The sequence below is a fragment of the Molothrus ater genome, chromosome 11 (assembly GCF_012460135.2).
Source record: "Molothrus ater isolate BHLD 08-10-18 breed brown headed cowbird chromosome 11, BPBGC_Mater_1.1, whole genome shotgun sequence".
Classification (NCBI taxonomy): Eukaryota; Metazoa; Chordata; class Aves; order Passeriformes; family Icteridae; genus Molothrus; species Molothrus ater.
The window spans coordinates 8,677,646-8,701,061 of record NC_050488.2 but is presented as its reverse complement, the minus strand read 5'-3'; the positions used below and the strand labels follow the sequence as shown (position 1 = coordinate 8,701,061).

The following is a 23,416-nucleotide window of genomic DNA, read 5'->3' as shown; positions in this document are numbered from 1 at the left end:
TCTCACCCTCCCCCCAAGCATGGCAAGTAATTTTTCTGAAAAAAGAACTCCCTTTTATCAATGAATTGTACCAGATTGTGTAATGAACACAGAATCTGGGAGTACTTGAGTTGATATTCACAGTATAATGCTGAAAGGTGGCTTAGTATTGAAATACAGGCGGTTTTGTATAGCTAAAAATACCAACAGAGATAACTAAAGCCATTCAGAATACATCTTCATCTTTTTATTTATCAAAATTCACACACTGAGTTCTACAAAAGCCCATGCAACAGTTTACTTCCATGTTTTTGGTGGTTTATATTAAATTGACACTTGTATTCAAGTAGCATGAAAACCATTCTAAAGAGACAAACCATGATGAGTCTAAATTATCTTCAATATAAAATGTAACATGACCCCGTAGTCTATCAAAATTCTCATAATTTAATTTTCATAAAAAAGCTAGAGGTGGTTTGTAATTAATTACAGTAGCAAAGTGCTGTGCATTTCCACTTTAAGGATTCAGAACATTCATATGCACCTCTCAAAACGGTGGCATGAAGTTCTCTTGAGCTACAATGGGAATCAGAGTGTTCTCCAACTCCTTCTGCTTCTGCAGGAGGCCCTGAAACAAATACAAATGTGAATGTTCTGTCCTCTCACACAGCCTGAAGCAATGTAGCATCATTGTTTCACAGTTAAAAACAATTTCCTTGTTAAGGCCCAATGTTTTTTAAGTACCCAACTTCAGAAAAAACAGTGAAGCCTCAGGGAAGAGGGACCTTCTACAGCAGCCTTGGATGTGTGACTGGAGTGGAAGCCAGGCCAGTTTCCAGGGATGACCATACAGAGGAAGAAAGGGACTTTTCCATGGTATGAAATGCAACTTTCTCATCCCTTGTGCACTGTCTCTGCATTTGCAGTATTGTAGTGAATTCCTGAATGAAGCAGAACCCAAAACCCTGATGGCACTGGCTTTTAGCCTAAACACAAACAATTCCCTTCAGGCAAGGGCAGCAGGGCCACTGGAACCAGACCAGTGTCTGACATTTCAGGAGACTCAGAAAACTGTCAGAAGGTTCAAGGTTCCTGCTGGGTCAATGGTTCTGGTAAGTACTGATGATAGAGAAAACCTGTCACAAAAAAACTCCTGGAAATGTATCCCTGTCTATCAAGTCATACATGATAGAACTATGACAAGTATGTGAATAAATTAAATTTTTTTTACTGTAATTAACAGGATCATATATATTGATACATCTGGCCCCTTATCAAATAATCTGATACCATAGAAGTTTGTTTTTTAAAAATGAAAAGGTAATTATTTTTCTCAGGAGTTACAAGGCCTTTCTCAAAGATAAGAGTTACAGGCTGCTGGCACAGCTCACTCCAGACCTAATGCAAGGCAGCAGCTCCTACAGCAATTCAGGCACAGATTCCTGGTGGCACCAAAGGAAAGTCAGCAAAGCAGCCTGCAAGACTTCACTTTGGCTTCTTCTAAGGCAGCAGCTGCCTGGCTGCCTACTTTCAATCACTTGATGAATTGCTTTCTAATTAACAGGATCTGCTTATTTCTCTTAATGGGTCAGTGTTTTCAGTCTCTGTGTCAATAATTAGTATTTTTGCAGAGCATTTTTTTGCATTTAGAAGCATGTTACAAAACCAAGTTGTAAAATAAACTGCCCCTAAATAGACCAAGAGTGGAGGAACAAGTACCCCTGAAAGCTGGCAGCTGAGTGTGTGTCACAAGGGTTGCTCAGGTACTGGACAGGGGCTCAGCAATGGGAAATGCCTCCCCAGAGAGCCGTGGGGTGTGTCCCCACCCAGCCATTGTCACCTGCAGCCCTTGGCGGTGCTCTGGGTACTACTGACCTGAGGGCGAGTCCTCTTTCTTAAACTTGGTTCCCTTCTTTTTCACAAATAATTCACTTTGCTCAGCTTATCCACTGACTTTTATCCACTTCCTCAGTGAGGAAAGAGAGTCTGTTCCTAGCTCCTACAGCTGCTGTGACCTGAGACACAGGAAGAGATTTGCTGTCTTGTAGCAAATGCAGTGACAGACTCACCCTCCCTCCTCTTCCCTGGGTCAGCCACTCCCCCTGGGCTCTGACTGCACCAGCCCAGCGGGGAGTTCAAAGACTAAAGACTGGTTGAAATTATGTGATTATGTGAATTCCCCCAAACAAAGCAATGCCTAAATATGTTGTAAATATAGGTAGGTATGTATGTACTCTGAAACTATCAATCCACTCTATATATATGTATATATAAATGCAGAAGAGCAAGACTAGACAATCTTCTGAAACAGAAAACTCAGCTTTTTGTATTTCAGACGAAATCCTGCACCATTCATACTTTCTCAGTGAAATAACTGAAGCAAAACAGGTGTCATCTGTACATCAGGAGGAGTGCAATACTTTGGTATACAAGGTATACTGCAATGGAACAGCTCATGTCTTAAATGCCTTCTGCAGCTGCCAGGGTATTTAAAAAGGAACTCCACGTGTTTCAAATGAACTCTCTTGCAGAACCAAGATCTACTGAAAGACTAACCTGTTACTTTTTAGCCACTGCAAAATTGACTGTAAGTTCACGTGGCTTCTCTGAGTTGCCAACTTTAACCTGTTTACATAACCAGGGTTTTTGTAGCCTCAGCAAGCACAGGGATCAAGCTGTACCTTGAATCTGGCTTCACTCTTCAACAAAATGGCACTGGTAAGTGAAGTGAAATACAGAACATGGACTTGCCTCAGCAAGGTGAGGGGCTGAGGGGTTACTGCAAACTGTGACTGTGTCCCAAGAGGGATCTACCCTGTGCTAGGGGTGATAACTGCAACTGCTTCCCAAACAAGGACCTAGCCCTGACCAGCTGAAAGTGATTGTAATGAGTTCATGTCTTAGTTTGTTCATCAGGTTGCTAAAAAGACTATAAAAAGGAGAAAAGCCAATAATAGAAAATCCGCAAGGATAGATGTAACCAGCTAAAGATGAATATAATGGGCTAATATATTGCAAAATAACTGTCATGAGGCCTAAACCACAAACTGTCAGAAGCTTATATGGTGAAAGGCTAACTAAGCAATGTGTAACTATGTAGCTATGTGCCTATATATGGTAAAGGCTATTGTAAGACCTCGAGGAAGAGGACGGGAGCCTTCGTCCAGGCGACCACCAGCAGGCAGAGTAAGACCCCCTAGCAACTATCACACAGAGAACACCTGAAGGACCCCCAACAACAACAGATAAAAGGGGACTGAACTGCCGGGGGTGTGGGCCGAGGGCGGAGCGGTGACTCCCGGCCACACCCAGCGCTCCCGGCTGGGTGCAAGGCTTTTGTTGGCTGCACCCAGCGCTGTGATTTGCCTGTTATCACTTGCTCTATCAATTGACAAATTACATTTCATTTGGACTCACTTGTCGGTGATTGGTTCCTCACCGCAACTGGTAACAGTGATAACCAGTGGAAAACTCCCAAAGTGGCAGCAGAAAACTGAAGATGCAAAGTCATAGGTTCTGCTAGAGCAGATATGGAACTAGAGTGTAATCAGTGAAATAGGTAGAGGTGGCCCATAAGTCTGAAGCCATTTATTATATTGAACAATAGTTTTTGATAAAAGACACTTAAAAGTATATCAAGGGAATCGCAGAAGTTAATAAATAACCTAAAATACACTATTAGGAAGAACTTTGATCAGATATTTAGATAAGTTAATAAATAGCCTAAAATACACTGTTAGGGAGCCCTAACTTTGATCAGATATCTAGATAAGTTAATACATAATCCAAAAAAACACTCACAGAAGAAACTTTGGAATTAGAATATTTGAAGAGAAAGGCAGAAATGGAAGCCAATAAGTTAAAGTGACCTGCCAAGCCGTTAGAATCAAGCCAAGTACAACAGTAACTTCTGCCAAGCCATGGAAAGACATGCCAAGAATAACAGGAAACTGCCCAAATTAGGAAAATCTTAAAATTTAACTAAGGAAGACCAAGAATTCCCGGAAGACTCCGCCTGTACTCCTGCCTACCTATGAATATGCATGTAATAATGATGTAATCCTTCTTCAAAATTGTACAAAAACCTGCTTTTGCTGTACATAATTCAGAAATCCATTTAGCGATTTCTCCAACGCGTTGCCAATAAATACCTCCTGCCTATAGACCTCAAATCCAGTCTCTGGGCAGCTTATTCTCGCCTTTTGGGGCAAAATTCGGCATCAGTCTAACATGAAGATCTCTGTGTAGTAAAGGAAGATGTAGTTATTTGTATTAGATTGGAATGGTGTGTTGTATTTGTAAGCTGAAGATAAGAAAACCACAAGTTATGTAAGGCCCCAGCCCCCCAGATCTGGGACTCCAAGATAAGTAAGTGGCAGGGATTGGTGTCAGATTTCTATAAAAGCTGGTGTGAAATGGGCAATGTTGGGATGTGCAGATGGGTGTGCTGACCCCTCATGCCCCTGGCACCAGTAAAGGTGTCTTTACTTTGCAGTCCCTGCTGTGGAGTAGATTCCTTTGGATCAGAAGCCAAAATGCTTCAAAGCTGTAGATATTTAACAAGGATGTTAATGAGCAGTGGGGAAGACCAGATCCAGTGAAACCAATGTAGAAGCTGTTAGAAACTGGAAGCCTTTCAGTGTTCTTGGGTCACAACTTTTCTTACTGACATGGGGAGAGTCATGAGCCTTTTTTTGCACAAGGAGTTTACCTACTGCTGAAGCACTGTGGGTATGTTATAAATGGCTCTGTAGTAGTTGGCTTTTGCTACAATTTATTTGCTTTAATTATTAAATTGTAATTGTTTGCAAATAATTATTGAAAGTTTTAAACTGCTTTTTAATGATTTTAAATGATTTGTAATCATTTGTGGCCAGTGTAACAGGGAAAGCAAGGCATTCACAAGATGTAAGTGGGCTTGTGAGAGATGCATTTTAAGATATGCTGGCTATTGCAAAATGTACATCTAAGATAGCATAAAGTGGAGAGCAAAGACCCTGAAAGGAAAACTACCAAGCCTAAAAGTGGCATCCAAAGACCACCCTAGACTGCTGACATCTGCAACTACTGAATTGTGCAAACACTGCAAAAATCTGAAGCAAGATTGTAGACAATGAGCTCAAAATAAATTTGCAGGCATTTGAGGAAGTAATGCAACTGTAACAGTATAAAAGACTGTGAGCTGAGGAAGTGGGTGTGCCACTAGCTTTGCCATGCACCCAGGCATGTAACTTTTGCTTTATAATTGTCCCTTATTATCGTTTATTGAAACTCTTAAAAATTAAAGAGTGGGATTTGTTTCTCACAGTGTACATGGCAGTGCTTCTGTCTTTCTAAAGCACAAGAGGTAATCAATAGCCTCAACTACTGTTAATTTTGTTGTGCTTCATTGTCAGATTTTCTTCCCTTTGATTATTCATGAAATTTTCCTCTCTGAAGGCAGAGAAAAATCCTGTTGCTAGCAATAAGGTACATTTAGTTTGGACCCATTCAAAAGCAAAGGAAGATACTGGTATATGTTTATTTTCAGGTTCTTCACAATGAAAAGGCAAGCCTGAAGTAAATAGTTTTTTATCTTGCAGGTCTGTCAGGCCACTTGGAAGCATAGAAGAGAATTGCTCATGTGCATGTCCAGACCTGTGGCTTCAGAGGCCGTGGCCACACCTTGCTGCCAACAGGTGCAGTATCCAATGCACTCAGGCTCTGATAACCATTGCCAGTGCCTGACTACAGAGAGAGCAATGCACACCAACACACACAGCCTTAGCTCAGGAGCTCCTGTGTCTGCGCCTTCAAGCTCATTTTCATTTGCTTGTCAGAAAACCTGGCTGGTTGACAAATATTGAGTTTGCTTTTTACATGTTAACAAGTAGCAGCAGTCTTGGAAGGATTTTTTAAGTGTTCATACTTGCAGTTACAAATTCAGTATTTTTCCAGGCCTGACATGAGACCACCCCACCAACCCCACGGTTCTGTCCTGACCTGGAAACAGCAGAGGGGAAACCTCATTAACAAGGTTCTAGTGTTGTGTTAAAACTCTGTTCTTCTGAAACTGATACATTCTGTATAAACAACCCTAACCATAGAAACCTGGACACCAAACAAAGTAATTTCTCTTGGTTTCAAGTTTGCTCAGGCACTTCACTGTTTCATAGCTGATTTAAGGACTAAGGGGTCCATATTTTCTCTCTAAGGACTGTCCAAAGATGGAAGCAACAGGTGAAAAACAAAATTAGTAAAATGGAACAAAAGTAGAGGACAGGGCCCAAAATATAAATCAAATGATGGAAATAGAATTAAAGATAACGATGTGATGATTTTTACTTCAGTATACACACACACACACGCACAGTTAGCCAATAAATTTCTGCTTACCTGTCGTAATTTTGACAATCCTTTGAGAATTTCTTGTTGTCTCTCTCTGATTGTAACGGCATCAGGATTCAGAAGAGGATCTCTAACATGATCTGAGCTAAAAATCTGTTGTGGCATTTGGTAAGAATCTAAAAGTAAATATATATCAAATCAGTTAATAAAACACTTTATTAATTTTCTTTTAATTTTGAAGCAGCAGATTTTGAAAGTTTATGAAAATCAGGGGTTGGTTGCTATTGAGATTATAATATCTATTTTGAAATCCAACAACACTTAGATTCCTAAACTCCAATCTCGATACAGTAAGGAAGAAAGTGCAGTCATACTTCATGAAAGGTAAACAAACAAAAAATCAGTAACATATTTGTTGCTTTGCTGATTTATTGCTTTGATGCTTTAATATATTACTATCTTAGGTTATGTTAATTTTGGCTTACATTATACTAGCTTGGTGGGCATGTGTAACCCAAAGGTGAATTAAAGGACATCGAGGAAGAGGAGAGGCCTTCATCAGTGATGGTCCCCAAAGAGTGGTGCGACCACCAAGAGTGGTGGAGCATGTGCAGTAAAGGTGGTGATGAGGGTGGAGGTAGAAGGGTGATGAATCGAAAATGGGAGGAGATGGCATTGACACAGGGCATAAAGGGGGGGAGTCTTCACTTGGCGAGCTCCTCCGTGAGGTGGCGGGGTCCAAGGACCCTGCACTCCCTACCCCGCCTGGTTATTTTTGCTTATGCGCTATTATTGGAGCCAAATTATCCCTTATTTTAACCAAATTATATTGTCAATATTTCAAGTGTATCCGATTTTATATACTTTAAGCTATTCAATTGAAATTGCTGCTATCTTTAATATTGTTTGGTTTTTTTGATGATGGGATAATTGGGCAAATATAGCGAATATGATTTGGTTGCAGAGCCTTTCTCTGCGCTGCTGTGACACAGAGAGGTTCCTGCACAGTGCAGTAAAAGGCAGCAGCACTGCAGGTGAGGTTTCTGCTCTCCCGGCTGCTGTCATACCGTGGGTGTGGTGAGTCGAGGGCCGGCTGGGCGGTGCCTCCGGGGGCAGGCAGAAAACCTCCCGGGTGCGCACGTAGGGCACGAAGCGCGCCCAGGGCGGGCTGGGGGCGGCGGGGCTGCTCCGCTGCGAGGCTGCCCGCGCGTCCAGCTCTCTGCCCCCCAGCTGCTCCATCACCGCGACAGGAGGAGCCTGCATCTGCCTTTGCTGTACTTGGAGTAATCGGCTCCTAACTGCTGGAACGGGCGGTGATTCCGATCTGTGTGGAACAACTGAAGTTAGAAAAAAGCTCAAACAATACTTCAGTAATGTGACTTTCTCAAATAACAGAGACTATAAGAATCTTTGAAGGACAAGATTTTTGTTTATTTATTCTGCTTTTATACCTGCAATCTGTATGGTCTTGTGTATCTTTAATAGTAGACAATTAGATGTATCTAAATTCTTTTAAAAAAATCAGGAAAGAAAAGCACATGCATTTCAGTAATGATGCAAAGTATTGACGTACCTTTCTTCATTCAAGTGATTCTTATGAAATTTTTCTTCCTAGGAGAAAACGAAAAAAGTCAAAAATAAAACCAAAAAATCTCTGTGGTTTTTATATTAAAAGCTTTGATTTTTTAGAGAAAGTTTGTTCTGAAATTCCAAAAGGACTTGTTTGACCTGGGTTCAGGAGAAAGGTATTTATCAAAGATTTACATTTAAGAGACTTGTAGTGCCCATGAAGTAAATCAACAAATTACAGGAGGACTTGCTCCAATTTTCTGAATTTCAAAGCTCTAAGCACTATCAAAAATACTATGTCTATTCTCCTGTCCTTGGAACATAGGAATTTATAAACCTGAAAGGTTCAATCCAAGATTATTAAGGGAAAGGTCCAGAATTCTGTTATTTGAATGTGTGAGAGAGTGAGGTGTTTATGCACACAGAGTGACAAGTTATGGATATAGAGAGAGGGCAAGAGAGAAGCTAAAAATATATTTGATAGTATTTTCTTCAAAAGACTTTTTTGATAGTATTTTCTTCAAAAGACTTTTTTCCAGCCACAAGCTCTACTGATCTAACACTTACTGCAAATGGAGAATGACTCCACTAAGAAGGATGCATTTCTGTGGCAGTGGAGTACATCCTCAGTAATCCATATTCTTTGCAGAAATAAAACATTGTTTTCCTGAGCAGGTGCTGCTGTAGCTCACCTGTCAGCACAACACAATGACTGGACAAAAAGGAGCAAGTCAGTGATGTCACTGTGTCCTGCACACTGTTTGCATTTAATCTCTGTTTACATCATGAATCAGTGTTAGTCAGCAAATGAAAAGGAATCAACTTTGGAAGACTGAAATGCCAGTAAAAACTCAGTCACAAAATCTGAGTCTGTTCTTCTGCTCCTGATGAACAACAGAGTGCTGACCTAAGGATGAGCAATAGGAGAATTTCACTGCTCCAGTTACATAACTGAACTCCCACCCAGGTAAAACTGTGGGGAACAAGAGTTTTTAAAACACATCATTGCTCTCAAAGGGCAGACAGTGACCCACCTTTCTGCCTCTGTGGCCCTTCCTCTTCCCAGCTGTTTCTTGCCGGGGTGAGGCAGAGCTGGCTGAGTGCCCTCCCCTTCTCGCACTCAGCCGCCCGGGGCTGTTCCTTTCCAGCAGCTGCAGCAGCTCCATTTGCCGGCGCACCTTGTTCTCCTCCCTCTGTTTCTGCAGAGCTTTGGGGTACCTTTCTGAGGCTGGAATGTATCTTTTCCCAGGCTTGTTTATGTTCCAGTCAGGTCTTTTGCTGTATTTTTCTGAAGATTTAATGTGCCTTTCTTTTCTTGCATACTGCTCATATAGATCACTGTAAATACCACCAGTCCCTTTTCCTGGAAGTTTATTTTTATCCATATAATGCATTTCCTCCTGGTATTTTTTGCTGTTAGACATTTCTTTATATTCTATGGAAATATCAGGCGATTCACAACATGCAGGTCTTTGCTCAGCTGACTCTGTGTATGCTGAAGTATTAAAGCAATCTAAAAAAGAAATAATTGTATTTTAACTCCAAGTCTGAGCTATTCAAATTACTTGATTGACTTTTGTATATGTATCAATCTACCACTACTTATTTTATTTAAAAAATGGTTGCTACAGTTTTATAATGCTTTTTTATTCTTTTTTTCTGTGGAAGACAGATAGGACCTGTAGAACTCAGTGAGGAAGGGATAAAACACAGAAGACTGGAGAACCAAATCAAGTTACCTTAAAATTTTGGACCTACATGGCTTGTGACCCTAAGTTGACACAGCATTGCAGACTATGGGATTTGTCACCAGTGTAAAGGGTTAATTTCTCAAGTTATGTCTCATCAAAAGGAGAAGCAGATGAAAAACCACAAGATAAATGTAACGGGCTAATATGTTGCAAAATGTCACAAGGCTTAAACCACAATATGTCACAAGCTAATATGCTGAAAAGCTGAATGTGCAATACGTAACTACATGCAGCCACACTCCTATATATGGCAAAGGCTATTGCAGGGTCATCAAAACGCTGAGAGAGAGGACGGGAGCCTTCCTCCAAACGACCACCCAAAGGCAGAAAAGACCCCCTAGCACCCATGGGCGCAGACACAGAGAACACAGGAAAATGCACAGCCCTGGTGGATCAGAGAGGCTGAACCGCCGGGCGGGCGCGAGCCGCTGGCGCACTGGAGACTGCCCGCTGCACCCAGCGCTGTGATTCGCCCGCTATCGCCTGCTCTCTAATTAATAAATGACAGCTCATTGGGACTCGCTTGTCGGTGATTGGCTCCTCACCACAAATTCTAACAACCGGTAAGTAACAACCATCCAGAAATGTCTTTTATTTTAGAATAATGATAAATAGAGGAATAAAGTAGTACACTGTGACAGACTAACATGACTGTGTCAGTGCAAGTATTTCTTTCTAGCTTTATTCCCTGGGAGTGTCAATGATGTGGCTCAGTTTGCCAAACAAGCCCCCCCTGCCAGTGTGGAGGTGCCAGAGTAAGCGAGCTGTGGGCTCTGTACCTGTCTGCACCGCCGTGTCCTTCCGAGGGGAGCCCTGCAGCTCAGGGGGGCTCTCCACACCTGCAGGGAAATCAGGACTTTGTGCTGAAATGCCAGAATTACAGTTGTCAAACTCTGTATCACCTGAAAAGGGGTAGAGTTGTTCCATTTAGTAACCTGTGTTCAATTTAAACTATGCTACAGAATTATCAGGCTGTTGTGGTTTAGAGCTCAGTGCAATACTGAGAACTGTGGTCCAAATGCCAATGCTCTCCCTTTTCCACTGGAAATCTGACAGCACACAGGTCTGAATATTCCTGTGCATTCCTGCCAATAGCTCTGCATTTCTTCCTTTATGCAATATTGCATTTGAAACTTACTAAAACACAATATTCTCCATAGGAGTTAACACTTAGATTTGTTTGAAAGGTAAATAAATTGTAATGAAATTTGGTTTGTGACCCAAATTCAGACAGGGAAACAAAAGCCAAAAAAAACCTACCCCAATCTCAGAAGCAATTTGCTTTTAACCACCAAAGGAACAGGGAAACTGAGTGTGAGATTTATACTTGCCATCACCAAGACTGTTCTGAAGTTCTGAAATGTCATGTGCCTTCTGAGCCAAGGCTGGAATGTGCTGGTCTTGTTTTGATCCCTGGGCTAATTCCTGAGCTTTCTCCATTGTCTGATAAAGCTCTTTGGCTTTAAGAGTTGTGAGTTCCTTTCATAAAAAAAGAAATAAGGTAAATATGTGATTATTTGAGAATAAAATCAATTGGATTATTTAATGACCATATAATCCTCAAGGTTTATATGTATTTTTATTTAGAGAAAGTATTTTTCTCAAAACTAAAACTAGTTAAGTACAGTATGTAACCTATAATTTCTGTGATTATAAGTTCAGAACCTCTGCTGTACTAACGAAAGATCTTCAGTCTTAGCATTAAAAAATGAGCATTTATTTCCCTTCTAATAAATTCCTCTTTTTCTAGATGCCATCTGATGTCAGCCATCTGTGACTTCCTGTAACATGTGCTTTAATGAAATGAAAGGAGCCCAAATAAAAGTAATAAACCCCATCTTATGCCTACTTGCACAGGAAGGAGACAGTAAAAGCTCCCCAGCAAATGTCAGGGGGTTACAGTTCCCTGACTCAGTGGGTTCAAGGTGCAGGAGGAGACTGGGCCAAGGAAAATCTCATTTCCCAACTGTTATTAGCAGCTGATCCCACTCCCTCCTGCATTTGCAGTTGGAAAGAACTGGTGCTGTCACACCAAAGCAGCTGAGCAATCACAGAGGATGACTTTCCCATGTTGAACCAGTCTGTTCAAGCATCTACAGGCAGATGCCACACAATTCCTTCCAGAAAATGCAGAGGAATCAGCAATCCACATTTCTGCAGGCTCTGGAGAAGAATGTTTCTGGAATCACCTTGTCTTATGACACCATGGAATCTGCTACTGTTCCAAAGAGGAAGCAAACAGTAGCTGCTGTTCCAAAAGGAAGAATGAAACATCAGACCAAGTGTTTAACCTTCCACAGGGGTTAAAGGAGAGATAGAAATGCAAAATCTGTATTTACCAAAGGTAAAAACCTACCTTTGGTTAATATGAAAGCACTGTGTAAAGCTCAGCAACAGCTATGCAGGGGAAAGATGGAGAACCTGAATGACTTTTAAATTGCCTTTTCCAGACTATATCCTAAGAAGTCTTTAATTCAGACTGAAAGCACATTCACTTGGATTAACTTCATGGTACTGAAGCACCTTAAAAGCATCAAGTTACCAATAACAAGGACTGGACCACATACTTTGAGGTATTTTTTAATTTTAAATTTGCATTTTAAAATGGATGTTTCTGCACTATTTACAACTACATTTCTGGTTTTGCCAGTTCTTATAATTTCTCTTCTGAAAAGGCCCTTGTTCAAAAAAAGAATCTGGCCTTATTCTTGTGGGGTGTTGTATATTTATTAAGAAACTCTACATTTTGGATAGTTTTCATTTTCAAAATGATGAGCAAAATTTTGCAAGTGAGGAACAAGAACTGTTTTCCTCAAAATTCAATGTTATCACTGACTATCTGCACTAAAATAATCCAAGGCCCACCTCCTTTTGTTTTTGTTTCAGCATTTCTTCTTCAAACTGTTTCTGCAGTTGTGCTTTTTCTTGCGCCAGGCGCAGCTCTTCCTGTTGCTCTTCCCATTTTCTCTGCTCTTCCTCCAGTTGTTTCTGCTTCCGTTTTTCTTCCACCTGAGCCATTATTGCTTTCTGGCAGGATCAGGAAAAAAAAGGACAAAGTAAAAGATACAACATTAACATATTGCAAGGTATTTATGAATGTATTTTTGTATATGCGTAGGATTGGATTTGTGACGAGTGAAAAGAAAAACCTGGAGATATTTTATTTCAAACACTCCTGGTTTTGTTTCTGGAAAACCACCAGCCCAATTGAGCAGTCTGAAATACTCAGATAGAAAAAAGGAGCTTTTTATGTTTTAGAAAATACTTTTTTTTTCTTGTAAAGAGATGAAGGTCTGATTTTCACCTTATCGGTTAAAAAGCTCCTGGTAATCCAGGAGTTTGATCCAGCAGAATAATGGTGTGATCAGAACAGTCTCTACATTTATATTGAGACTTCTTCACACCGTGCTAGAGACACACATTGTTAGGGTGCCACAGAGGTTAGGTAAATGTTAGTGAAGTAGATAAAAAACTAAAGGTTCATGGAGTGGGAATCTGTAAATATCAGATTTCTCCTCCCTATAACAGCGAAGACTGAAGAAAAATGCACACAAACCTGCTAGAGCTCTGAGGACTGAACTGTACCTTTTTTTGAGGCAGGAATTCAGTAACAGAAGTGCAATAATCTTGTGCAAATATTGAAAGAGAATTGTAGAGTCTGACTGAAGGAAATACTGCCAAACAATGCACATGTCATCTGAAGTGTAAAAGTCAAGTGCCTCCCCAGGTTCTGGTATTAAATCTCATGCTTTATTCATGAGACATTACCTTTCATCCTCTCTGTTATTAACAAGTGTGAGGCTTTAACACCCGAGTGTACCTGGTGTTCCAACTGCTTCTGCCGCCTCCTGTCCCTCTCCTCAATCTGTGCAGGGTCCAGCAGCGCCGTCATGGAACGCAGGAAACTGAACAGAGGGACATGTCAGTGGTTCTGATCATGGCAAAATAATCCTTAAGCCTTCCTTAATTAGAATCAGTTAGGTTGCATTGTCATATTGAGGTTATTCTGTTAATTATAAGTTAATATATAAATTAATTCATAGATTAGGAAGTCCTTTTCATTAAGGAACAACATAAGGTTATTTGCAGTAATTTTCATTAGTAAACATTGGCAGCACTTGTGTCTTTCAACAGTGAAACAACAGGTATTTGAAACAAAAACAAAAGTCAAATGAATGTAAAGGATTTATTTTTATTTTTTTTCTGGGGAGGTACCAGAATAAATGTACTGGCTGGGAAAATAATAACCCTTACAAAGCTCACTCACCTGACTCTCTGACTTTGTTCCAAAGCACCATTTTTAGCAGCTTTCTCTGCAGTTCCCATCTGTAAGGGCAAGAGGTTGCCTAAAGCTGCAGGGGCCAAAGGGTGAATGAAAGCAGTCGGGTCCTTGGGGTCTGGTGACAAGGAAAGACTTTCAGGCTTTCTGTGCATTCCATTTAAGGGGTGTTGTGCATTAGCATTGAAGTGCTTCTTAAAAGAATCAAAATGCATTTCCCATCTGTCATGCTCTTCTGCCTAAATAAGTATCAAGCAGCAACAACAAAAAAAGAAAAGAAAAAAAAGAGAAAGCTTTCAGTTACACTGTGTCTATAAAGTGTAAAGTGTGGTTAATAAAACAGACAATACACATTTTGTACACTAGGAACATTTGAAAAGCTAAAATGCAGAGAGAAGTTAATTCCTTAAGTGAGAAGACAATTAAAATTCAAGTCAAATCACAGATTATAATGCTGATCCATACCTGTGATAGTATAGGGATAAAATGTTTCTAAAATCATGGGCTGTTCAGAGGAGTTGGAAAGAAAGGTTGGGCTTGGTAGGCCCTGGGAAAATGTTAAATGAGGCTTTACTGGATCATGTGAAACTGCACCTGTACAATCGTTTAATGACTATGATAAATGATACGATTGTTGCATGATAAATGATTGTTAAATGTGATGACTGTTTGGTAATTGGATATAATTACTGTTAAGTGTAACAGATGGAGACACAATATTTGGGGGGTTTGATGGAAATTACAAGAATCCATGCTTGGATGAAATTAATGTATACAATAGAACAATATAAGTTTAATAATTAATATGTAGTTATATAATGATCAGGGTATAAAAATGTGCTCATCCCAAACCCATGCTGGAGTCAGATTTGTGTCTGTACCCCTGACACCCAGAGCTCTTCAATAAAAGCACCTGCATGTAATCATTCTGTGATTATGTGTTCCTGAACACTAACACCTGGTCAGCACAAACATATTACTACTGCATTTTCATGGAAAAAAGGAAAGGGTGACTGCCCTGGTGCCTGCAGCCCTCCTTCCACAGCACACCTACCCAATTAACAAGGCAGCTAATGAAGGAACATATCCCAGCTGTTTTCTCTTCACAGTTAAAAACTCGGTTTACAAAGGAAGCCTGATCCCCTCAGCAACTTGGGAAAAGACAAGAATTGTGCTGTGTGCAGGTCTGTAACCACCCTGGCAGCAAGGCTGGCTTTGGGGAGCAAAGAAAGGTAAGGCTATTTTCTTTCATACTCTCTGGAAAAGTGCTTACTTTTAAACTTTTTTATAGCTGCATGACTGTGTATTTAAAAAAATATTTCTAGGAACAGGATTTTGCTGTCACCGTGACACATTGTACTCAGTTTATCTTTTCTCACCTCCTGTAGTCTGCACAAATTTTCTTTTTCCCAAGTGTTTAGCCAGGATCGCTACACCACCTTGCAAACCCAAGTGCTTCTATGCATGGTGGAAAAGAGAAAGAAACTACTACTGTTTGAAAAAATAGAACTTGTAAATTTTTATTTTGCCTCTCTAGTTAGGCTTGACTTGGCCTTGGGGAAAGGAATTTTTTGGACATTTTTAGGAGATGTGGCATTACTGTAAAGGAGATGGGCTGAACATAGCATCAGATAGGAGTAGCTCAAAGATACCCAGAAAGATAAAAGGCCATCAAGGGAACATCAACAAAACATTAGTGGCCATCTAAAAAACATTTACTCTCAGATGCTGCCTTTGGTAGAATTGGAGACATCTGGTAAGAATGAAAATCTAATTAATACCAGAGGCAAGCAGGTTAGGATCCAGTGGGAAACTGAATATTGGGGTTTGCTCAGCTCTAGCTGAATTAACTTAAAAACAGTGTGTCTCTATGGGTTTTGACTGTATAAAGTTTGGGGAAAATCCTGCAAAAACGTGTGTTTGGAACGTTTTCCTTGGCACATCCTGGCCAGAAAATAAACTAATGCCTGATTCTCTCTCACTTCAAATATAGTGAAAGAAGGTTTTATTTTCTCCTTGATTGTCAGTGATGCTGCCACTGTCTCCATCCCTGTAGCAAGCCCTCTAACACACCAGACACTGAAACAGTGACCAGCCACTGGCTCAATGTTCAGTAAGTGTATCCTTATGGTGAAAACCTAGACATGCTGCACAAAATTTCATCTTTTTTGCCACTTCACTAATTTAATTTTTCATTTCTTAAAACAAACATAGAGGAAGACTTCTCTAAAGCACAGATACCTTTGATAAATTAAGTTTTTCTTCTAATTTTCGTAGTTTAGCTTCTTCCCTCTGCTTGTCCAACTCTTCAAGCCACTTCTTCTGTTGCTCATGTTTCAGAGCACTAAAAGGTCGCTCCTGTGGCACAGCTTCCTGAAATAAGATAACTGCTAGTTCTTCTACCAAAAATTAAGTATCTTCTCTAGCCACATAATGAGGACTTGGCAGAAAGCTCTGCCTTCAGCGGGTGAGCAAAACTGAGCCTTTCTCTAGCACAATAAAAGGATGTAACTTTGTAACTGTAGCAAGTACCTGACTACTAATAGAAAGATGAATTCTGAATATTACTCTAACTTGAACTCCAGAAAACCCTACTTATTTGTATCATGAACAGAAATTCCTTTTTCTTCCTCTGGTTCACTGCTCAGTCTGTGTTCCAGGCAAATTCAGCACCACAATCTAATTAGCAGTGATCTGTCTGAAATTAAGGAGCTGCCATCTTCATTCTTCTGTTTCTGCTTAAGGGATCTCTGTACTATTTAATAAGCTCCAATGGCACTGAAAACTTCCAATGCCATCTAACAAAACCTCTCTTCAATCACTGCCTACAAGCCATAATTTAAGACCTACTTCTTGAACCTTCTGCCATCAATATAATTTATTTTATATCGGTTCCCACTTCTCTGTTTCTTCTGCACATACTTAAAAACTAATTAATACTGCATGTCACACCTCTAGTATTGTTCTTCACATCAGCCTGGAAGGAAGTGCTGTCTCAAAGCATTGATATTTTGGTAAACATTCATTCAGACAAAGTTATTTATACACAGCAAAAAGGTCTAAGGAAATCTTCTGTTCTAAAAGAACTTATTGAGACAAACATTTGCTGTTAATAAATATGTAAAAATACCCTGCATACATTAAAGATCTTACCCTGAAAGGCAATGCTGCACAACTGCCAGCTGGGAAGTCAGAAGGACTGGACTCAGAAGTCTGCCCAGCTGGAGCTCTTGGAACATTCAGTGCAACTCCATCAGCCTCTGTGGCTAAAGCAGCTGTACAGGCAGAGCTCTCCTCAGTGCCATGGACTGAGTCAGCTGCAAGTACTGTCTGCAAACAAAGGGACCATTTTAAGACTTTAGTTCACCTTTTTTGTTTGTTAACAAAATTATACTTCTAGAAGCTGCTGTTAATTAAAACCTCAGCCCAAATTTGTAACTAAGCATTATTTATCCATTATTTATCAATTATGTAGATTGAAACAAATTCTTATAGGACAGAGTGAAAACTTTGCTAGGAATGCTGAATGTGCCACAAAAAAAGTGCAAGTTGCTTTTGCTGAAAGAAATGATAGCAGATACAACCCTAACTTCTGTTTAAGACCAATAATTTTCACTGGAGAAGTCTCTTGAGAGTATAATGCATTTATCTAACACACTGGTTTCAGAATCACACCTTTTTAAAAAGCTAGATGTCATACTGGCTATGCTAATTATGTAAGCAAGCAAATATATGTGAGAGCTCATGAACAATGTATGTAACTATATAGCCAGGAATCAAATTTGAGACTATTCCCCCAAAAAGAACAAGAAAAGATTTACACTTCTTAGTTAGGAATCTAAAGGGACAGGAAAGGGTTGTTCCTGCTATAAAGATCTTAAGCTGAAAAGTTATGACCTGGAGCAACAAGTAAGTGTGGACCAGGGAGCTGCAGCAATTCATGCCCTGAGAAGGCTTAAAGCAGCACCAATATTGGATTCTAGAGAATTTGTACAGAAATGAAATCTTGTATGAATTAGGAGTTACACTGTTCTGCAACAGGGCTGTGGAAACTCTGCTCTTTTGTTTATAGACAGTCTTACCTGGTCTGGGTCAGGTGTTTCCACTTTAGGGGTTTTCTTACTGCCAAGTTTTGCCCAGAAATAACCCACTTCTCCCTCCAAAGTTTCTTTCAGCTTCTTCTTCAGCGCTACCTGTTCATCTTAAACGAACAAAAACAAACTCTTACTAGAGTTCCTATTGCAAACATTTAACAGCTAAAAAAAATAAAAAAGCAATGCATGTCTTCCCTGTCACTTGGACTGTGAAATGGACACAAGAGTCTGGCCAATCCCTCAGGACCTTGCTCCTAAGAGCACAGTGGGCATCTGCCCAGCGATGCAGAGGTGAGTGGGGAGTGTCTCTGGAGAGATAGAAAACACTGGAGTAACAATTTCCCAGGGAAAACCAACAAATAACCAAGTATATGAACTCTGTGTTTTGTTACACCAGTCTTGAGCTACTGTAGTATTATTAAAATCAACAGAGCCATAATGGAAGCTACTGACAATGCAGAATTAAACCTTGAAACCAAATGGTCTAAATCCAATTTCAAACCAAAACAAAGCACTTGTCCATGTGACTCATAAAAAGCTTAATTTGTCAGAGAGAGTTTACTACTGTATTTAGCAGTTTTTGTTTCCTCTGGAGAGTTCCCTTGATTGGTGATGGGGCTGGACTGGAAACTCTCTCAAGTTCAAATTGCAATTTCATACACTCAGTCAGGCTTGTAGATGCTGTTCCCATTAAAAACCAAATGAACTTTTTAATGATAATGGCTGTCAATTACTGTCAGAATGTGACAAAACTGCTGGCATGTAGCACCTAAAATACAAAGCATAACAATATATTTGAGATAATATTTAATTGGCAAAGAAGTGTTTCTTGCAAGAATTTATAATCTTTGGATAAACTTTTGAAATTCAAGAATCTTAACCTGTCTTGGAGCCTTATTTACTTTTCAATTTATAGCAACTGTACTGATCTAGGTAAATTTAAAAGGGCATAAGGAATACCAAATTTCTTGGCATGCTGAGTGTAATAAAAGATATATCAAAAATGTATTTTATACATCATAAATACCTAATTCCTTCTTCCATTGGGCCTTTTTAAGTTCCAATAAGGCTTTCTCCCCTTCTCTTTCACCCAAGGTACTAAACAAGTCAGCAGGTTTCCATGAATCCTTTCTAGAGAAAAGGAAGGAGGGGGAAGATTTTTATCTAGAAAGCTGATCTGTTAAAATTTTAGAGGTAACTTTTTAATTAGTATTTATAAAAGATATTTGTTATTAAGAACATATGATATGAACCTTTATTGGAGACACAGCTTTTGTACACAGTAACACAAATGTACCTACATAACATTCTGTCCTGGCTGTGGATGTGCTTCTTGTTTCCTGCCTGAATCAGAGTTTGCTTCATCTGGGACTGGGGACACTTCACAATCTTTCTGGAGTGATGCTGTAACATTTTCCTCTGATGCCTCATTAGTAGCTGTGGCAGAACATAAATATATAAAAATGTATACTTAGCCACTAAACTTGCTTCAGCTTTGAGTAAATACTCTGAGAGCAGCAAAAGCTTGCAGATTCCCCACAATTTAACAAAAGTGGTTTCAGCCCTGCTTATATAGTTAAGGCAAGTACCTTCACAGGGTACTTTTAAAATGCTGGATGTAGTAATCACTTATTCTTGGAAAGGGCTCAGAGTTTGGGACTCTAATTAAGTGCAGGATGTCTTATTCTTGGTGCCAAAGCTGACGCCCTGCACACATCCACCAACAGGAGGAAGGATGCAATAAAGGAGGATGAGCAACAGTTCTTACACTTCTGAGTGTAAGAACTGGGGAGGGGAAAAGAAAAATGCTATTCACCACTAATAGTCCAGTTAGGCTAAGAGACACAAATCCAACTCTGGCCACAGGAAAATGGCAGAACTGCTCTTGAGACACAGAGGGGAAGGCCTGAACTCTTCACAAGCCAGAAGGGCCCTTCTCCTTGGGCAGTGGTACAGTGCAGTTCTGTGGTTTTTTCCCCACTGTAAAATGGTTTTTATTTTGCATGGAACAGTGACAATGTTTCTTGCTGGTCTGCTCTTCAGAATACTGGCAATCTAACAAACAACCTTTTTTACTGAAAATGCTTGGCTCTCACAGTAACAATGTGACATTCATAATGGCAAATGGTATTTTGTCTGAGACCATCCAACCTAAGTGTAACATCTCTACAATGTGCAAATAACCTGAAATTATCAACTCCAAGTTAAGCTTTCACATTTTGCTCTGTTTCCATGGAACAAATGCATCCAATGGCTGGTATCTTACCCATTTCCTCTTGCTTTTCATTATTAGTCTCAGAGATGCTTTTTCCTTCTTTAACAATCATCAAGATCTGTTGAAGCTGTGCTTGTGTTAAACACACCAAACTTTTTAAGTCTTCAGCTGATACATGTGGGGCGTGAGGTTTGTGTTTAGTTTTTTTCACAATACTAGCATCCTCTGAATCAGGATATCTGTTTGTCTTATCTCTTTGGAAAATTGAAGAGTAACTTTTAGTTGTGGCTTCGTGTGAGGAGTGTTTATTGACTTGCAGTTTTTCACCTTTTGTCATTGATAAGCTTGATTCACTCCTTGGCTTTGTTAAATTTTCCTGCTGGATACAAGCATTTTGTGTTGGCCTCAAGATGAGTCCGGTGTGCTTTATTCTCAATGCCTGTTTAGGTGCTCTGGCTTTATTACCCATCTGTTAAAGCAAAAAGATTTCACCATCTATTAAATAAGGAAAAAAAATGTATTTGTAACAAATGAAAACAAGACTGAAGCAAGAAAATAAGTGTCATCTTTCTTTTCTGTTCCATCAGTAGTAACTCTGTATGAGCTAATGAAACATCTTCTCAAGTATTAGGAAAACTTTGGAAGAGGACACAGCACCTGAATTTGAGTATTTCAAAACAACTGTATGAATAATAACTTTATGTAGCATGACATTTAAAAGAATTAACAAGAATTATTTCTACTTTGGTGTTTCTGAATGGGAACATGTGTTTCCTGGCTCCACATAGGTACTACTATTTTCATCACAGCCAGCAGTATTTCAGTCCTCATTCTGCCACTCTGAACTAACTTTTATTCTTTCCAAGGTCCTTGGTGCAAACTTGTAATTATTTCCTGTCTATTGGGACCTTTTCCTACTTTTTATCTTTCCAAACCCACTCCACTGCAGTTTACTCAGAGACAGCCTGTATGATCAAACTTGAAATTAAACACACTTCAGATCTCTATTTTACCAGAATCCCTTTAAGGTCTCTGCAAGTTCTGATTTAGATGATTCCCTCTGCTGCTCTAACTTCTTGGCCAAGGAAACTAATGCATTTTGAAAGGTAAAAATAGTCACAAAACTTTGAATTCATCCTTTTGAACAGCTATTATAAACCTGAGAAATAACAAAATATCTCAAGTTAAAAGAGACTCATAAGGACATTTCTCTTATATTTCTCTTTCATAAATATAATTGTTTCCAAGTATTTATACAGTTCAATTTCTCTAAGTTTCTGTTAACAAATAGTGAATTTGTGTGTTCTAAAAATTTTACACTTACCTTCATAGTAGGCTTTGATTTATCTTTTGGGAAACAAACACAAACATATGAAAGTATTTAATAACAACTTGTCCCTGAAAAACAATCTTGAGAAATTAGTAAAACATTATATTCATCTGATTTTTGTAAATCAAGGGGAAAGTACTTTTCCTGTACCATCTGCCCTGACTATGCAGAACAGTTAGGAAAAGTAGACTTGTACAGAAATGTATGTCTGGCAAATCACAAAGCTGGAATTTATTGCAGAGACATATGTATGACAAATCACAGAAATAGAATTTATTAACACTTATACTGGAAAATAATTATCTCAGATGGTAGTAGTGAGATTTGGGCCTAAATAAACTGCTTATTGAAATTTAAAAATGTTTACCACAAATACTGAAGCTGCTTTAAGAACGTGATTGTAATGATGTCATGCTGTGTAAATTAAGGTGTTATTAAGCCTCTTTTATCCTGGCAAGTAACCTGCTATAAAGTTACAGAAATTACCATCAAGTTATGCCAGTTGATACACAATAGCACTTAACTTGTTATTTTAGTGCCAAGCTAAGCAGGGGAGACTGTCTGCCAGCTGTTCCCTGGTGCACAGACTACTCAGAATTCATCATCAACCTACTGTTGAGAATCGAGCTGGTGAGAGAGAGGACTTATAAATAACAATGCACAAACATGCTTCCTAATCTCAAAAATATTTCAGGAAAGCTGCGCTTTATGTCTCTTGGATATTAGGTTTAACTTCAAGAAGCTTTAAAGATTAAATTAAAAAAATACCAGAAGAAGCTAAAATTAGCCTAGGCTTTCCATCCAGCACTTCAGTTTCGAGTTTCAGTCCATCGCTGCAAAACGAGAGAGAGAGAGAGGAATCTGAAATATGAAGTAATCTGATAATGCTAAGATTTGAACATTCATAACAAGAACAATTATTGTTGTTCCAGATGGTCCTTCACATCCCAAGCTATGTTTTGAGAAGTTACTTAAAACAAAGAAATCAACACATCTTGAAGAAGGTGTAGTTCTATTGATACTGAAAACACTACAACTTTGCTTGCTGCAAAGTAGATCTTTAACACTAAAGGTGCCACTCTATATCGTTACACAGAGCAATACGCCTCAAGAATTTAATAATCCAACAATATAAATCACAAATCGCTAACCAAGCCTCCCGGAAGGCCAGCGCTGATCACAAAGCGGGGCTGTATTCTGGAAAGAGCCTTTGGTTGTGCTTCCATGCACAACAATTCACCTTCACAAGTGGAACAAGCGCTGTTAGAAGCGTTTGGGAGCAGCGAAAAACGTGGCACTGTCCAATCCCAACTGCCTTCCTTTACTCCGTGCGCTGGGACAATCCAACGTGACGATAAGCGCTCCAAATACCGCTTTATCCTCACATTGCATTACAAAACGTTAACAATGAGAAAACCGAGCGCAGTTCGAGCTCGCACGCAGCTTTGTGAGGGGCACCTCAGAACGGGGCGCTGCGGTGAGCGGGGCCCGGCCCGCTCTGTGCCGGGAGCGTGGAACGCTACAACGCGGAACGCGGTCCCGGGCATCGCACCCCGCACCGCTCCCCGGGCATCGCACCCCGGCCCCGCTCCCGGAGCCCGTCCCGAGGCCCTCCCACGGGAAGGGTCGCTGGCCCCAGCTCTGTCCCGCAGATCGCTCCTGCTCCCTCGGCCGCGCGGCACTGCGCGCCCCGGCGCGGAACCGATGCGTTCCGCCGGGCCGGGCCCGCCACTCCCCAAACAGCCGCGTCCCGCGGGGACCGCGTCCCGTCCCGCCCGGCCCTGCCCGGCCCCGCTCTCTCCTTACCCCAGGTTCATGGCGCTGCCCGGCGGCCGCGGAGCTCCGCGGAGCCCCGAGCATCGCCCGCCCTCA

At 40.2% G+C, this 23,416-nt stretch overlaps 1 protein-coding gene across 4 annotated transcripts; it reads right to left on the bottom strand.

The window, feature by feature from the left end:
* Window positions 1-204: 204 nt before the first annotated feature.
* Window positions 205-23,416, bottom strand: CCDC66 (coiled-coil domain containing 66). Of its 4 annotated transcripts, XM_036391346.1 has the most exons (19): window positions 23,351-23,416; window positions 22,313-22,377; window positions 21,539-21,561; window positions 20,266-20,683; window positions 19,301-19,436; window positions 19,027-19,130; window positions 17,988-18,106; window positions 17,059-17,235; window positions 16,147-16,278; window positions 13,894-14,144; window positions 13,447-13,531; window positions 12,492-12,653; window positions 10,958-11,105; window positions 10,406-10,528; window positions 8,910-9,388; window positions 7,880-7,917; window positions 7,374-7,630; window positions 6,355-6,482; window positions 205-607 (listed from the first exon to the last, which is right to left on the bottom strand). In XM_036391346.1, the coding sequence occupies exons 1-19, from the start codon at window positions 23,359-23,361 to the stop codon at window positions 527-529; spliced, it is 2,937 nt and encodes a 978-aa protein (XP_036247239.1). In that variant the 5' UTR covers window positions 23,362-23,416; the 3' UTR covers window positions 205-526. The 4 variants fall into 4 exon arrangements, with proteins under 4 accessions (XP_036247239.1, XP_036247242.1, XP_036247241.1 ...); XM_036391349.1 differs by lacking the exon at window positions 16,147-16,278; XM_036391348.2 differs by lacking the exons at window positions 21,539-21,561; window positions 23,351-23,416 and having other exon boundaries at window positions 22,313-23,097.

What these genes read in the sequence shown, in the direction of transcription:
- CCDC66 (XM_036391346.1), bottom strand. An exon ending in TCAGAACAGTCTTGGTGATG is followed by an intron (nt 10,529 to 10,957) that starts GCAAGTATAAAT and finishes ACCCCTTTTCAG; the next exon opens with GTGATACAGAGTTTGACAAC. An exon ending in AGGGCCACAGAGGCAGAAAG is followed by an intron (nt 7,918 to 8,909) that starts GTGGGTCACTGT and finishes GTTTTCTCCTAG; the next exon opens with GAAGAAAAATTTCATAAGAA.